This window comes from Rhinopithecus roxellana, chromosome 6, assembly GCF_007565055.1.
Source record: "Rhinopithecus roxellana isolate Shanxi Qingling chromosome 6, ASM756505v1, whole genome shotgun sequence".
Classification (NCBI taxonomy): domain Eukaryota; kingdom Metazoa; phylum Chordata; class Mammalia; order Primates; family Cercopithecidae; genus Rhinopithecus; species Rhinopithecus roxellana.
This window is the reverse complement of record NC_044554.1, coordinates 45,076,795-45,092,868: the sequence shown is the minus strand read 5'-3', so window position 1 is coordinate 45,092,868 and position 16,074 is coordinate 45,076,795. Positions and strand designations below refer to the sequence as shown.

The following is a 16,074-nucleotide window of genomic DNA, read 5'->3' as shown; positions in this document are numbered from 1 at the left end:
CACATTTGCTGAGTAGATTACAAACTTGTTTTTTAAAAATTCCCATCATCAGCTGGGTGCAGTGATTTCTGCCTGTAATCCCAGATACTCAGGAGGCTGAGGTGCGAGGATCAGTTGAGCCTGGGAGTGTGAGACCAGCCTGGGCAACATAGTGAGACCCCATCTCTACAAAAAATAAAAACGGAAAAATTAACCGGTGTGGTGGTGTGCACCCTCACTTCCAGCTGCTCAGGAGACTGAGGTGGGAGGAATGCTGGAGCCCAGAAGTTCAAGGCTACAGTGACCTGTAACTGCACCACTGCCCTCCAGCATGGGTGACAGAGCAAGACCCTGTCTCTAGAGTAAATAAAACTGCCAGCATCCTGAGCGTGCTCTCGGGGCCACGCCCTGCCTGTTTGTCGTGGGCACTCTCAGGCTCGTCACTGCCCACCCTGTGGGGCCAGGCTGAGGCAGAGGGGCTCTGGGTCCCAGAAACGCCCAGGCTGTGCACCGTCTCCTCTTTTTCTCCTGTGGCTGCATAATCCCCCCTCCACACTCTCTCTCCTTTCCCAGAGAGAACCTGCTCTTCAGCAGGCTGGTAAGAGCACTTGATCCCTGGCCTTGGGACCAGCCCACACGCCCGCTGGTGCTGCCCCTGGAACGTTGGTTTTGCTACTGAGTCTTGGTCCTGGTGTGGCTCCCAGGGGTGGGGTGGGGTGAATGGGCAGGGGCCGTTTGAAGTGGAGGTATCTGAACATAGGGAGCCTTCTTTCCCCGTCACTAGATTGAAAGATAAAGGTTAATAAGCTCATTTTTTGATTGGAAGTTTACAGATCAAATAATAAATATGGAATACATAGAGGCTTTGTTTGCATGGGCGCTAGGCTTCATTTGTGCAGATTAGATAACACCTGCTACCTGCCAGGCTGTTGGGGCAGATGTGTGGATTCCAGCTGACTTCTTCTGCACCCTGATCCTTAGCGCCCAGCTGGCATTTGAGCCTGGCAGATGTGTTGGTGGGAGCGTCGGGCAGCTGCTGCTTTTGAAGGAAAGGACAGGAAGGGCGGCTCGGGAGGTGCTGGGCTCAAAGCACCCGCTTCTGTTCCCGTGGTGCAGCGCACACACCGTCCGCGCCATTCTTGCCTGATCATTTTAAAAATTCAGCTTTGTCGTCTCACTTCCTCTTTCCTCAACAGGAAGCAGCGAAGACGGAGAAAAGGACTAGGTGGCTGCCAACGCGCACGCTCGGGTCCGAGGCTGCTCCCCTGGAGCGGCGCCCCTGCGCCCTCAGCCCGAGCAGCGACATCCACTCGCCATTTGCTGATATGAGCTTGGGAGGAAGAATCCAGAGGTGAAGAGGGAGACGGCTCTGAGCTGCATTCAAGGCGGGGCCCTTGGGAGCCCAGGTGTGGAGCGAGGCTGTGTCCAGGAGCCAGCATCCCTCGGTGCCCCAGGCACCCGCGGCCGCGTCCTCCCAGGCAGTGCTCCCGCGCTGGCCGTCGGGGGAGGCAGGGGCGCAGCCTCCGTGTGCATGTGTGTGTGGAGCTGTGCGCACTGCGTGTGTGCTTTCCACAGGGGCGTCTCTGCGTCCATGCCTGCACATCCCAGCCCACGTGTGGGCACCACAGAGGACACGTGAGGGGAATGGTCACCAGTGAGCCATATTTATTATTTCTAGAGAAATCACGAATTGCTTTCTGTAATTGCACTGTGGATAAATGTTCTGAGAGTCTCCATTGTTGTACAGAATCTTAAATTATTCAAGGAAAATGAGGCAGGTCAAGCAGATGCTATCCACTAGTTTGATTTTTTTTTTTCTGTTTTATAGTTTGCGCTGCATGGTACTTGTAAAGCTTAAATATTTTGAGTGTTCTACTGTGTCTAGGATTGTTGGGATTGTACATATGGTACTCTTTCATAAATGATACATGATTCTGAATGTTAGTGTTTTATGTTCATATAGGAAATATTTTCAGTGAGTCCAAAATACCACTGTTTTGTGGATGGAATCAAATGCATTTTTGTCTCTTCTTGAGGAAGCAGCTTCCCGGCAGCAAATGAGGCTTCTCTCTGAGGAGCTGAGAGGTCTTGCAGCCTCTCCTTGTCATTCTCCCACCCCACGTCCCATTTTTTAAAGCCCTTTTGGTAAAAACCGGCAGGTTATGGCCCCAGACCTCAGATGGACCTGGCCCATCCCTGGGGACGTGCTGGGTGGCGGTCGGGAGAGCTGCACCCCGCATGGGGCCGCCGCACCGCTTCCCTCCGCGCAGCTCTTCTGCCTGGTTTTCGGAGGCCAGGCTCCTGGGAAGCTTCTGTGTTCCCATCCTTCCTTCAAGAAGACGGGGGACTCAGGCAGACACATCTCCGTAGAGCACGCCAGCTGTGGAGGACGGTTTGAGGTGGGGATGTGTGCACACGTCAGGTGGGGGGACTTGAGCTTTAAAAAAACTCCACAGCCGAATCTTCTCCGAGCCTCTCCAAGTCACGTCCAGCTGGGCCTGGCCAGTCTCAGGTTGTCTGCGTGGGATGAGATAACACCACATCCTGCAGCTGTGAAGGGAGACGGACAAGGGACGACGGCAGAGCATCAGCAGCTGACACATAGTCTGGATCGGGGACTTGGGTGGTCCCCGGGACTCATCTCACGGACCCTCTGTTCTGCATTAAGCCCCAGGTTCTCTTCTGTCTTTGAAAGGGCCCGAGTGCTCCCAATGTAGCTTCATCACGTCGGCACGAGCCCCAGCGGTCATGGGCGACCTCAGGCCTCCCTCCCTGAGTTCTGCTCTGACATAAAAAGTCCCCGGTGGCTGGTGCAGCACAGCCGTGCTGTGCTGGGGAGGCACCCGTTCCTTCGGGGAGTCCTCGGGCCTGCAATCCCCTCACGCTCACCCTTCACCCCACATATTTTCCGGTGCTGATAACGTTTCCAGACTCCAGCGCAACCTGGGGCACTCTCCAGACCCATTGCAGGGGCCGCCTGGAGTACACGGAAGGAAGTTGAGTCCTAGTGGAAAATGCAGGTGGACATTGCCAGAGTGCGCACAGCAAATGACCTTCATTGCCAGTTCCGCCCCACTCCTCTCATATTTTATACTAAGCAATAACTTTCCAAAGCAAGAAGTTAGGATGGAGAGAGTCCCCTCTTGTCTAGGCATGGGGTAGACGCGGTGTCCGCCTGGGTTGTGCGGGGAGCACCGCTGGCTCTCGGGATGCGCGATTTTTTTTTTTTTTTTTTTTGTAATAGGGCATTAGAAGATGATTTTGCCAAAATTGTCATGACTGAATTCTTGCTGTGGGGACTTCCTGAGTTTTCTCAGTTTTTACGTCTAAGATTAGTCTTGGCTGAGGAGAAATGAGACGTGATTGTACTACTACTTTCAACTGCGGGTTTAAGCAGTTCAGATTTAATGACCAGAGTCATGCAGCTCCAGAGTCATGCAGCTCCAGAGTCATGCAGCTCCATGGAATCTGTCGTCTTCTTATACAGTGTCTCCTCGAGTGACCTTCTGGGGCTGTCAGTTTTCCACTAGGATTAAGATTTTGGCTGGGCACGGTGGCTGACGCCTGCAATCCCAGCACATTGGGAGGCTGAGGCGGGCGGATCACTTTGAGCCCAGGAGTTCAAGACCAGCCTGGGCAACATGGCAAAACCACGTCTCCACTAAAAATACAAAAAAAAGAAAAGAAAAAAAAAAAATACTAGCCAGGCACATAGTGGTGTGCACCTGTAGTCCCAGCTACTTGGGAGGCTGAGGTGGGAGGATGGCTAGAGCCCAGGAGATGGACGTTGCAGTGAGCTGAGACCATGCCATTGTACTCTAGCCTGGGTAACAGAGCCAGACCCTGTCTCCAAAAAAAAAAAAAAAAAAAAGATTTTCATAATTCCCGTTTTTATTTATTTTGAGTCACTCATAATTAATTGCCAAAAAAGCATTTTATACATTGAGTTTGGGGGGGTGGTGGATCTTAGTGTGGTGTTGCATGGAGGGGCGAGATTTTATATTTATAATCAACACGTGGGTTAACATGTTTTTTTGAAATCCAAGCAATACACAGGAAATTTAAGTAGAATAAAAATTGCAGCCCATTTTTGAAATGTCAGCATGTGCTGTGTTCAGGTCAGATTTTTGTTGTTTGTTTTGTTATTTTTTAACTAATAAGTTGGTTATCAGTGGTGGGTTTTCAAAACGTACTTGTTCTAATAAGTTGTGCAATGAAATAAATCAGTGGCGTTCTCTGGATGATGTGGGGGAAGGTTAGCATATTTTCTGGCCTTCTATGGGTAGCAACCCAGAATCAATCTGAATTAGACCTATTTTGGTGGAGTTTGTACATTTTAAATCCTATAACAAAAATAATCTAGCTTTCATTTCCTTCCTAGCTAGATGCGAATTTGTCTTTTCAAATGACCCTGTCAATAAGCCAGAAAGGGCAACACAGAAAAAGTGCTCCCCAAATCCCTTCTGAGACTTGGCCCGTGTGTCTGGACGAGAAGCCATTCCCCGTAAGCGTGCAGAAAGCTCGACCAAGCCGAATTGCAAACAGCATTCGTGCTATTTTTAAATGTACAGGTTTGATCGTTTCTGTAGAAATGGGTTTATCTAAGAAAAGTCTTGGTATGTCTTGCTGCTGTAAAAGGCCTTTCGGAACCCCTCCTTTTATTCCTGTTCCCCGTAGGGTGTTTGTAGAGTTAAGGACCTACTGCATGTCTGTCCCCAGGGCCCCGGTGGAAGGAAGGCAGCGCCTGCTCTTCCCCGACTTAGCCTGTCATCTGAAAATTCAGAAGTGAACCAAGGGTTAGACGCCAAAGGTTGGGCTTCTGTTAGAGTGGCTTCAACATGTGAGCCTTATGAGAAGTAGCCTTAAAAAAAGAATGGGTGTACGCAGTGACTTCTGATGGAAATCTCCAAAACAATATTCCTAAGTAGCAATGGGGTTGGCTCAAGTCTTTATTAACAAAGAACATTCTCTTTCATCTATAAAAAAATTCTTAAAGATGCGTTGACAGTATTGAATTACCAGCAGCCTGTGAAGATCAGTTGGACGGGTGTGGACACGTGCTGATGAAGCGCGCAGGCTTAGTGGGCTGAGTGGGATCTTGATCATGGGGCTGGTGTATGGATCCAGCGTGGGATTCCTTCTGTGGAGGAGGATGTAGGGGGCCATCACATCCCCCAGGCCTCCCTGCTGTCTCTTTAACACAGGCAAAAAAGGTCCCCGGCAATATAACAGTCAATGAACTTCCAGTTTAAATTGTGTACATTTTTAAATTGTAAGATTTTTACTGTATATTGATGCATAGTGTGATTCAATAAATTGCTTGTAATTTAAAAACTATTTAATATTCAAAATAAATATAGTTATATATTTATAAACTCTGTTGCCGCGTTTCTTCTATGTTTTGTCCATGTGCAAGGACCTGGGTGGGTGGCCTGGCCCTGCCCTGCCGTGAGTGCCCGCAGCCTGTGCCCCGGGCCCCTGCCCTGGTCCCTCTGGAGCTTGTGTGCCGGGACAGACTTAAACTCCCCGCACTCCTGAGGACATAAAGCTTTGTGTCACCACTGGAAAACCAAACCTGTTTAGTGTTCGTGCCCCCTTGAAGCATGTCTATAATCCATGCCTTTGCACTCATGAATTTCGGAAGCATTCCTCATTTCCAAAGACCTCGATTGGCCCAGCCTCAAATGAGCTCTAGGCCAAGAGAAGAACTAACCTTGGCTCCAAGCCAGCCTTTCTGTGCCCACCCCCCGGCCCCCCATTCCACCCTACCATGGCCCCTCTGAGTCCCCACCCAGAAGTACTGAGACAGGGCAGCGAGACCCATGAGTGTGGAGCACTCGCAGTCACCACACCCCTAGCATCCCCGAATGGTCCCTCCCTGAGCAAGATGCTGCTTTGGCTGGGCGTGTTGGCTCACGCCTGTAATCCCAGCACTTTGGGAGGCCGAGGCGGGTGGATCACTTGAGGTCAGGAGTTCAAGACCAGCCTGGCCAACGTGGAGAAACCCCGTCTCTACTAAAAATACAAAAATTAACCGGGCGTGGTGGTGCATGCCTGTAATCCTAGCTACTCGGGAGGCTGAGGCAGGAGAATCGCTTGAACCCGGCAGGCGGAGGTTGCCATGAGCCGAGATCATCTCGCTCCACTGCAAGCCAGCCTGGGCAGCAAGAGCGAAACTCCGTCTCAAAAAGAAAGGCGTTCCCATGGACAGCCCCCCCACCCCCAACTCGGGGTCCAGGTTCCCCTAAACATCCTCGGCTGCGGGGCGGGGGAGCCCCTGGGAGATGCCGGCGTTTTCGCGGAGCAGCTCGTCCCCGAGTGCTCGTGGACTTGGGCTCTGCGCTGAGCCTGAACCGGGGCTGCCCCTCCGTCCGGCTGCTCCCAGGGACCTGTTTCCCCATCCGCGGAATGGGCCCGGGCCCCGCCAGGAGTGGAGAGGCCGGGGAAGGAGGGCCGCGGGAGGCATGGACGAGGGGGCGCTGTGTCGGGGGCAGGGTCGGGGAAAGCAGGTGTCTCCGTCACGGATGTGGGGTAGGCTAGTGGGGAAGGTGCGGGTAGAAATTGAGGGGGAGGATGGGGACAAGCAGGTTGTGGGGAGGCTGTCGGGGGACGGGAGTACGGGAGGTAGGGACGCAGGCTGTCTTGCGAGGGCTGTAGGGGGAGGATGGGGAGAGACGGATGGGGGAAGTTATCTCGGGGCGGGTAGGGGAGGCTATAGGAGGAGGAGGGGGAGAGGCGGTGGGGGAGGCTGTCTGGGGGGACGAGGGTGCGGGGGCTGTAGGGAGAGGATGGGGAGAGGCCGGCGGGGGAGGTTTTCTGTCTTGGGGGCGGGGCGGAAGCTGGGGGCGGGGCTGCGCGGCCACCTGGTCCGGGAGCCCCAGGCGCCGGCCGCCCGCCCGCAGGTGCCGCCACCGCTGCCCGCGCCCGCCCGGGACACCCGGACCTAGGCCCCGCCCCGGCCCCGCCCCCGCCCCGAGGGCTCATTTGCATGCGTCCGCGGCCCCGCCCGTGGCGGCTAAAGCGACGTGTCCTTGTCCCCCGTGGGCAGCCTCGGCGCGTGCGGCAGCGGATCCCCAGGTAACCCGGGAGCTGGGAACTCGGGTGGGGCCGCGGGGAGGGAACCCAGGGGCAGGACCTGGCGGCGGGGTTGTGGGGGTTCGGGGAAACCCGGGTGGGGGACTTCTGGTCTGTCCGGAGCCCCCACGGGGGCCATCCACGTGGTGGGATTGGGGGCTGCCGCCAGGCCCTGGCCATTGCCGATCTCTGACCTCCACGGCTGCCCCATATCCGCAGCGGTTCTGGCCCCAGTGCTGTCCCTGCACGTGTCACGTCCAGCGGGGCAGGACAGCGAGAGCCTGGTGACTGGAGTCACTGCCCGCCCACGGGGCGAAGGAGTCAGTGCCGCCTCCGGCAGAGGCAACCCCTAAGCTAGGGTGGGGGATGCATCTCAGGGTGGTCTAGGCAAAGTGTCAAAGGTCACCAAGCTCAGGAGGCACTGGGGGGCAGTGAGGGGCATGAGGCCAGAGGAAGATCTAGGGGTCAGGGTGAGTCACCCAGGGGGAAGGTGGACGCAGGGACAGGGACAGGTTGCAGAGGTCTGTATGAGGTAAAGCAGGGGCGTGGGGTGGGGTCAGCCCAGGGCTAAGCGTGTGAACAGAAGGACCTCCAGTCGCGGAGCGCCACCCCCTGCCCCTGGTACCATTGTTGTCAGCAAGTAGGAAGCTGCCGGGGACGGCCCCCCAGCGGGTCCCCTGGCCATGTGGGGGCGACCACAGAGTGTCCTGTGTTCCGGATTTCAGCTCCAAGGGCCTCACCTCTCCGCCGCCACCACCTGGGACAGCCAGTCCAGGGCCATGAAGACCAAGAACCGGCCCCCGCGGCGCCGGGCTCCGGTGCAGCACACAGAGGCCACCCCTGGGGAGGGGACGCCAGAGGGGTCCCTGCCGAACCCGGGGCCAGAGCCATCCAAGGGTCTGCGGAGCCGGCCGGCCCGGGCCGCAGCAGGGGCGAGGGGCGAGGGCGGGCGCAGGCGGCCAGGCCCCTCGGGACCCGGTAGCCGTCGTGACAGCAGCATCCAGCGGCGGCTGGAGAGCAACGAGAGGGAGAGGCAGCGGATGCATAAGCTCAATAACGCCTTCCAGGCCCTCCGTGAAGTCATCCCGCACGTGCGCGCCGATAAGAAGCTCTCCAAGATCGAGACACTCACACTGGCCAAGAACTACATCAAATCACTGACGGCCACCATCCTGACCATGTCCAGCAGTCGCCTCCCGGGCCTGGAGGGGCCGGGCCCCAAGCTCTACCAGCACTACCACCAGCAGCAGCAGCAGCAGCAGCAGCAGCAGCAGCAGCAGCAGGGGGCCGGGGGCACGTTGGGGGCCACCGAGGCCCAGCCCCAGGGCCACTTGCAGAGGTACTCCACGCAGATCCACAGCTTCCGAGAGGGCACCTAACGTCCAGCCCTGGGTGGGGGTGGCAGTGGCCGCGGCTGCCCGGCCTGCTCCTCCCAGCCCCAGTCCCTCCAAGCCCCGAGCCCCAAATGGGCGGGGACACCCCACAAGGACACGGCCTCAGCTGTTCCATTTTCCCCCGAACATTCAGCCATTTCCCTGGAGCAATTTTTCCTGCCCCGCTGGGGACCAGCGAGTGGCCTAGTTGAGGCCGAGGCCCTGGAGAGCGTCGTGAGGCCCAAACCTCTGGGTAGAGCCCAGGCAGATCCAGATTTTTCATTGAACCAGGCAGTCTCCTTGAAAAGGAGACTCCTTGAAAAGGAGGAAAAGTTGAAAAACCTCCTTAGCCTTGGCACCAACGTTTCTTCACCCTGACTTCCTCCAAGGCAAGGGGAGATCCCAGGAAAAGGGTTACTTGCAGGTTTTCCGAGGCCAAGGCCCCAGCATGGGACCCCCGCCTCCAACCTTCATTGTAGGGCTACATGAGGCCTGGGCTCAGTATCCGCATTTGGGGTAAACTGAGGCCTAGGACAAGCCTGGCAGAGCCCAAGGCTGCTCAGGGAGTGGGGCCAATCTGAGATGGTTGGAGCTGCCAGAAAATCTAATCAGATGACCTCAAATCCATCCTCAAAGGTTGAATAGTGGGGAGGGGCTGGAGTCTCTTCCTCCCTCCTCCCGAGTAGGGGCTCCTGGATGTGATGACCCCAGGCTGTGCCTGGTTGTGGAGGGTCTGGGGCAGGGTGTGAGGGGCGCTGTGAAGCTGGAGCAGGAGGCAGGGCTGGGTGTTCCTGGTGCAGCCCTTCTGGGCACGGCAGAGAAGCCCCAAGGCCCTTTCTTGCTCCCCAAGAGCGACTCTGAGGCCTCCTGTTCAGCCCTGGCCCGTGCAGGGACCAAGTGTGCCCCATCCCAGCCCCCGCCACTGCTGTTACTTATTCTCACTAATGTGGGGTTATCATAATTGGCACCATGCTGTGTCTGTAGGACATTATGATGTGCTTGGGTCCTGTTCTGAGGTGGCAGCCCGTTGGGTCTCTCTGCCTGGTGGAGCCTGGGGGTGGCAGGTACATCCCTTCCCCCACCCAGGTACTTCATCCTCATGGCTGGGCCTGGCTGCTTGGCACGTCTCTGCTGCCCCAAGCCCAGCTTCCTTCTGCTGGGCGTTCCTGCCCCACTGGCTCTGCCGGACTTGGCCACTTGGCTCTCCCCTCCCTCATGCCTCTGCCCAGAGATGTCCTGAAGGCCCTCAGGGCCAAGCTGGGCCAGCGATGTGGCTGCCACAGCTGAGACCAAGGGCTGTGGTTGGCCCATCCCCACCAGGTGGCCTTGCCCTCCCCAAGATGGGGGTCGTGGCACCAAAGGCTGCATGCACCAGCAGGCTTGGGGTCACACCTAGCCACATAAGGACACACGTGATACCCTGAGTATCTGGCATTGGCAGCTTCAGGCCTGATTTTCCTGGTCAGGGCCCCTTAAGGTGGCCCGGGCACATAGGTCTCATTTCGATGAGACTCTATCAAAGGCCTGGTCTGGTCCTGACCCTACCGCCCCAGCTGTCCTTCAGCACAGCTCGGGGTGGGGACTCCAGGATGCTGGGTCTGCCCCTTGGGAGGGGGCAGTCTGGAAGGTCAGGGTGATCCACCACTGCGGGCTGAGATTGGATGCAGGTGGGAGCTTGGGACAGCGAGAGCTCAGGGCTCCCCTGCTGTGGGACACCTGCCCAGCGGGGACTCAAGATGACAAAGACCTCCCCAGCGGGGGGTACTCAGGTGCTACAAACCTGGCAGCTCTTGTTTCCGGCTGAGCCATGGCCAGAGCAGGGCTCAGTCTGCCCCTGAACTTGCTGAATGGACCGACGAGCTGAGCCCGAAAGCCCAGAAGAGCCTCGGTCCAGGAGACGAAGACTGGACCCGGTGTCCAGCACAGCCCAGGGCTTCCCGGGGGGCAGCAGGAGGGCCTGGGGGTCACCGCCTTCAGGACAATGGCCTCAGTGGCTCTTTCTGCCCTGAACTGGCACCCGCACCTCCTCTGCTTCCTAGAGGGTGACCTGGGCCGAGCAGCCAGTCCTTCTTCCCCTGAGGCCAGAGGGGACGCCCTGTGGCCACATCACACAGGATACTCAGTAGCCATAGTCTCGCTTCGGGGTGTCCAGTGTTTCGAGGAGGAGAGGGGCCAGGGGCCAGGCCCACTCCCTTGGCCCTCCTCTTGGACCCCAAGGCCAGGCTGGACCCTTTTATCCTGTGGGGAGCCCCTGCCTCGGCCTCGGGCTGAGTTCCCTCAAGTCCCCGCATAAGCGGGTCAGAGACCCACGTGCCATCCCCAGGCTACCCCACGCGCCGTCCCCCGGGGCTGTGGACGCACCCACCCTTCGGCAGACAGGCGCCCTGAGAGCTCCGGAGGCGCGATCCCCATCCCCACCCACAGAGAAGCCAGAACCCGCGATTGTTGCATCTGGGAAAACCCAGCCGGGGCCGCACGGCCCGTGCCCCCGCTGTAATCGTGCTGAAAATGATTCTCAAATGACCCAAACTGGCTCTTATTTTTTCTAATGGCCCTTTCAAAGTATTCATGAAATTGACGCTGTGTCATAAAACAAAAATAAAAGATTTCACGGCAATGTCTGCTTCAGGCACGCGGGGAACCACACGTTTTAATCAATCAGTGTTATCGATAAAAACACCAGGGCATGGACACTCCAGGGGAAATATTTATTGAGTAAAGCATCTGAGGAAGTGATGCTGGGCAGGTAAACAGTTGGTGCTCAGCAGCGAGAGGACGCGTCGCTCTGCCGTTCTGCAGGGTGACGCCCTCCCCGTACCTCGCTGAGAGCCGCGTGCAGACACAGCAGGCCACAGCAGAATGCACAGGTCAGTGTTGTAGGAGAATAAACCGTAATGCCCAGAGAAAACCTGATAGAGAAATGTAAACAGACAGGACAGGGTGGTTCCAGGTGGCCGCCACCGTCAGGACCTTCCCGTGATTGATCTGAGAGCTTCCCAGCCGGCGGCACTGCGAGGCACTTCCAGAAACACCGGAACACCAGGTCTCTCAGAAGCCGGCGGGCGGGGCCCCAGGGAGACCTTTCTCAGCATCAGCTTTTGGGTGACAAACCCCATTTTGTACAAATACAACAGACCCCCTGCTGACAGTGAGCCCAGGACCCTAGGAAGGTCAGGTGGTGGTAAAGTCATCCCCTCTCCAACCGAGCAGAGCCTGGGGTTGGGCTCTGATGACCTCCCGGGCAAAGTGTCCAGGTGGAGGAAGCAAACCCCCAAATGGGGCACAAAAGGATAAAAAGCAGCTGAGAGACTGCTGGATGGGTCGGGGCCACTTGGCCAACGCTTTCTGCCTCGCCTGGCCGGGCCGAGCTCTCGTCACAGGATGGAGGGTGACTGTGCGCCCTGCTCCATGTGCAGGATGGGCTGAGGGTCTGTGTGCACACCCCATGGCCACCGCTGACAGACACAGTCCTGCTCCCCGCAGAAGCCTACAGTCTGCACCCCCTACAACACTGATCTGATCCAAGAAGCCCCTGTCCGCCAGCACGTCTGGGGAAGAGGCCGAAAGGGGGTTGGTGACGGTGACTGCGCATACGGACACTGCCTCCAGCCACAGGGCAGCCTCTCGTCCTCTCCCAGCCTCCTGTCTGGTACCCCGGCCCCCTCAGGGAAGAGAACATCCTATCCAATCCCATCCACTCCAGTGTTATTTTCAATCTGCTGTCTCCTTTCTTCACTTTTTTTTTTTTTTGAGATGGAGTCTCACTCTGTCACCAAGGCTGGAGGGCATTGGCACGATCTCAGCTCCCTGCAGCCTCCGCCTCCTGGGTTCAAACGATTCTCCTGCCTCAGCCTCCCAAGTAGCTGGGATTACAGGCGCCCGCCACCATGCCCAGCTAATTTTTTTTTTTTTTTTTTGTATTTTTAGTAGAGATAGAGTTTCACCATGTTGGCCAGTCTGGTCTCAAAACTCTTGACCTCAGGTGATCTGCCCACCTCAGCCTCCCAAAGTGCTAGGATTATAGGCGTGAGCCACGGCACCCGGCCTCCTTCCTTCGCTTTTGAAATAAAAGCCTCTTTGCAAGTCCTGCTCTGAGAAATGGTCACTGCAAGTGGTAAAGAGGCCCTGAGCCCCACAGCGTCTCTCTTGGTCAGGGGTGGCGGGGCCCAGGTGCTGTCTGAGATGCCGGCTCAGGAGGGCTCCATCCTGGGCTCTGCTGCCCCAGGGCCGGTGTTCCTGGAGGGCTCCAGGTTCTGGGTTCTAGTCCTGGAAAGGCAGGAGGGAGAGGGGAAGGGAAGGGTGGGAGGGGCCTCCGGGAGGTACAGCTCCCACCCCATGCCCCACACCCCCAGGGCTCCTCGCAGACGGGGACATGTGCAAGAGTGTCCGTGCAGCTTCACATTTCGGGGCCGTCTCAACCAGTGCCTGTGAAGTGGCCTCAGCCTTGGGGCCAGGTTCCCTCCAGAGTCCTACCAAGGAGACATCGCTCTCACGGTACACACTTCAGCACAAGAATGGCTCAGCCTTGATCCCCCAAACCGGGCACCGTCCCTGCGTCTAGGTGCGTGGGGGCGCCTTAGCAGCAGACGGGGCCACGGGCCTCTGGCAGGGCACTTGGCTCCTGCTCCTGGGACGAGCTCCGGGGGGCCCTGGTGGCATTGGCCCGGACAGAGATATGGTCCCAGCCTCCCTGGAAGGAGAGAGCTGCGTCACCAGGGGACTCGGGGACTCGAGGATCCTGGAGGGGCTCTGCCTGGGGGTCTCCCTCCAACCCAGACCCCGGGTCCCAGGGGACTGTCCCACAGGACACAAGGTGACCACACAGCCCCAGACCATGGCTCCCACTCACCCCGATGCCGTAGTCCCAGCCATGGCCCTTGGGCTCGTGGGGCTGCACACCTGTGCGATGACACACCGTCCCCCGGCTCAGGCTGTGGCTGCCCTGCACTTTGTTGGCGATCACCCAGACCTGGAGCACACACCCCATGCAGCTCTCAGCCCCAGCTGCCGTGGGACAGCTGGGCACGGGATGGGGGAGACCAGAGAGGGAACCAGAGCACCCCAAGCGCCCGATACCCCCTGAGCACCCCCACCTGGTCCAGAGGCCCCACGGACACTCGGCACACGTTGTTGGACACGTGCTCCCAGCTGGAGCCCTGCGGGTAGCTGGGCGTGATCCCCTGGCGATACCACAGGTTTCCTGGGGAAAGAAGCCGTGAAGATAAAGGGGAAGACCTTCCCGGCCCCTCCTGCCCGTGCGGCCCAGCAGCCGGTGGCCAGGCCCCGCTCTAACCACTTCGGGGTTTGGGAAGCTGCCGGGGAGGCAGGAGGGTCCTGGCCCCTGAGTCAGGGCCACAGCCTCGTCCACTGCTCCACTCAGGAGCCTGGGCTGCAGCCAGCTCTGCCTTCTGCACACTCAGGGCGTCTCCCAAGCCTCATAATCGCCCTATTGTGCTGGGCACAGCTGGGGTCCTGATCCTCTTTCTGCTGAGGCAGAAACTGTGGACAAGGGAAGTCCTAGCCAGAGCAATCAGGCAAGAGAAAGAAAGAAAGGGCATCCAAATCGAAAAAGAGGAAGTCACGGTGCTTCTGTTTGCCCATGATAGGATCAAATACCTAGAAAACCCTAAAGACTCTTCCAAAAGACTCCTAAGTTTGACACATGAGTTCGGGAAAGTCTCAGGTTACAAAATCAATGCACACAAATGAGTAGCACTGCTACATGCCGGCAGCAACCAGGCTGAGAATCAAATGAACCCCTTTTACAACCGCTGCAAAAAATAACACAAAATACCTGGGAATGTATATAACCAAGGAGGTGAAAGATCTCCACCAGGAGAACTACAAAACAGTGCTGAGAGAAATCAGAGATGATAGAAACAAATGGAAATGCATCCCATGCTCATGGATTGATGAGTATGGGATGAATCAGTGGAAGAATCAATATCATGAAAATGACCATATTGCCCAAAACCATCTACAGTCAATGCAATTTCTATTAAAATACTGTCATCATTTTTTACAGAATTAGAAAAAAAAATCCTAAAATTCATATGGAACCCACAAAGAGCCTGAATGCCCAAAACAATTCTAACCAAAGAGAACAAATCTGGAGGCATCACAATACTGGACTTCAAATTATACTACAAGCCTACGGTAACAAAAACAGCATGGCGCTGCTATAAAAATAGACACATAGCCCACCCCCGGCCAATGTATTATAAACCAGTTGATACCTAAGTAGTTTTTGGGGGATGATATATTACTTACACATTTTCTATGTAGTAAATATGTATGTGTATGTGCGTGGGTGTGTATCTGATTATTTTGTTGGAGTGATTCCTAGGGTTTGGAACTGTTTGCGCCAAGTTTATGCAAAAATCTACATTTTTGAGTAAATTCCCCATGACTAGAGTAAGTTTCCCCAGTATTTGAGAATTCTTCACTTCCCAAGGCTGTACAAACATCAGATAATCAATATTTGTAAGGATCGATAATGTAATTTATAATGAAATTGCTTTCTCAGTTATTAACGTTAACTGGATCATCTTCATGTAGCCTTATAACTCATTTGTGCTATTCCATTTTCCTCTGTTCCTTTTATTTTCACTTCCCTTATAACGTTAGTCTCTTTGTACTGATTTCTGAAGACTTCATTTATGATTAAAGAGGATAACATTTTGTCTAGAATTGCAAATATGTTTTTTCTCATTCATTTTACTGTGGTGTTTTATTTTTTGGTTACACAGAAGTTGTATATTGAAATATAATCTTGTTCTGTTTTATGAAAAAAAAAATAGACACATAGACCAATGGGACAGAAGAGAGAACCAAGAAATAAAGCCAGATACCTACAGCCCACTGATCTTTGAGAAAGCGAACAAAAGCAGAAACTGGGGAAAGGACAGTTTATTCAATCAGTGGTGCTGGGAAAACTGGATAGTCACGTGTAGAATAATGACACTGGATCTGTCTCTCTCACCATATTAAAAAATCAACTCAAGATGAATCAAGGACTTACATCTAGACCTAAAACCATAAAAATTCGACAAGAAAACCTAGGAAAAGCTATTCAAGGGCTTTGCCTCGGCAAAGAATTTCTGACTAAGATCCCAAAAGCAAATGCAACAAAAACAAACATACATAAAGGAGTCCTAATTAAACTAAAAAGCTTCTACGGAGCAAAAAGAGTAATCATCAGAGTAAAGAGACAACCCACAGGATGGGAGAAAATATTTGCAAACTATACAACTGACAAAGGACTAATAACCAGAATCTAGAAGGAGTCAAACAAATCAGCACACACACACACACAAAACCAATAATCCCATCCAAAAGTGGTCAAATGACATGAATAGACATTTCTCAAAAGAAGACATGAGGCCGGGCGTGGCGGCTCACGTCTGTAATCCCAGCACTTTGGGAGGCTGAGGCGGGCGGATCACCTGAGGTTGAGAGTTCGAGACCAGCCTGACCAACACAGAGAAACCCCCGTCTCTACTAAAACACACAATTAGCCGGGTGTGGTGACACATGGCTGTAATCCCAGCTACTTGGGAGGCTGAGGCAGGAGAATCGCTTGAACCCAGGAGGCAGAGGTTGCAGTGAGCCGAGATTGCATCCACTGCTTTCCAGCCTGGCAACAAGA

At 55.3% G+C, this 16,074-nt stretch overlaps 3 protein-coding genes across 8 annotated transcripts in view; 2 read left to right on the top strand and 1 right to left on the bottom strand.

Annotated features, from left to right (window-relative positions):
* Positions 1 to 3,641, top strand: part of LMTK2 (lemur tyrosine kinase 2) — a 108,068-nt gene extending 104,427 nt beyond the window's left edge. For both annotated transcript variants that reach the window (XM_010388501.2, XM_030932363.1), the window contains exon 14: positions 1,176 to 3,641. In XM_010388501.2, the coding sequence (XP_010386803.2) occupies positions 1,176 to 1,204 (29 nt within the window). In that variant the 3' untranslated portion in view covers positions 1,205 to 3,641. The remainder of the gene's footprint in view (positions 1 to 1,175) is intronic.
* Positions 3,642 to 6,985: 3,344 nt separating this feature from the next.
* Positions 6,986 to 11,043, top strand: BHLHA15 (basic helix-loop-helix family member a15). The gene is made up of 2 exons (XM_010388477.2): positions 6,986 to 7,056; positions 7,779 to 11,043. Exon 2 carries the CDS (start codon positions 7,833 to 7,835, stop codon positions 8,430 to 8,432), a length of 600 nt encoding a protein of 199 aa, XP_010386779.1. The 5' UTR covers positions 6,986 to 7,056; positions 7,779 to 7,832; the 3' UTR covers positions 8,433 to 11,043.
* A 2-nt stretch (positions 11,044 to 11,045) lies between these two features.
* Positions 11,046 to 16,074, bottom strand: part of TECPR1 (tectonin beta-propeller repeat containing 1) — a 41,089-nt gene continuing 36,060 nt past the window's right edge. For all 5 annotated transcript variants that reach the window (XM_030933086.1, XM_010388462.2, XM_010388471.2 and 2 more), the window contains 3 exons: positions 13,520 to 13,626; positions 13,276 to 13,395; positions 11,046 to 13,116 (listed from right to left, as the gene is read on the bottom strand). In XM_030933086.1, coding sequence (XP_030788946.1) covers positions 13,003 to 13,116; positions 13,276 to 13,395; positions 13,520 to 13,626 — 341 coding nt within the window. In that variant the 3' untranslated portion in view covers positions 11,046 to 13,002. The remainder of the gene's footprint in view (positions 13,117 to 13,275; positions 13,396 to 13,519; positions 13,627 to 16,074) is intronic.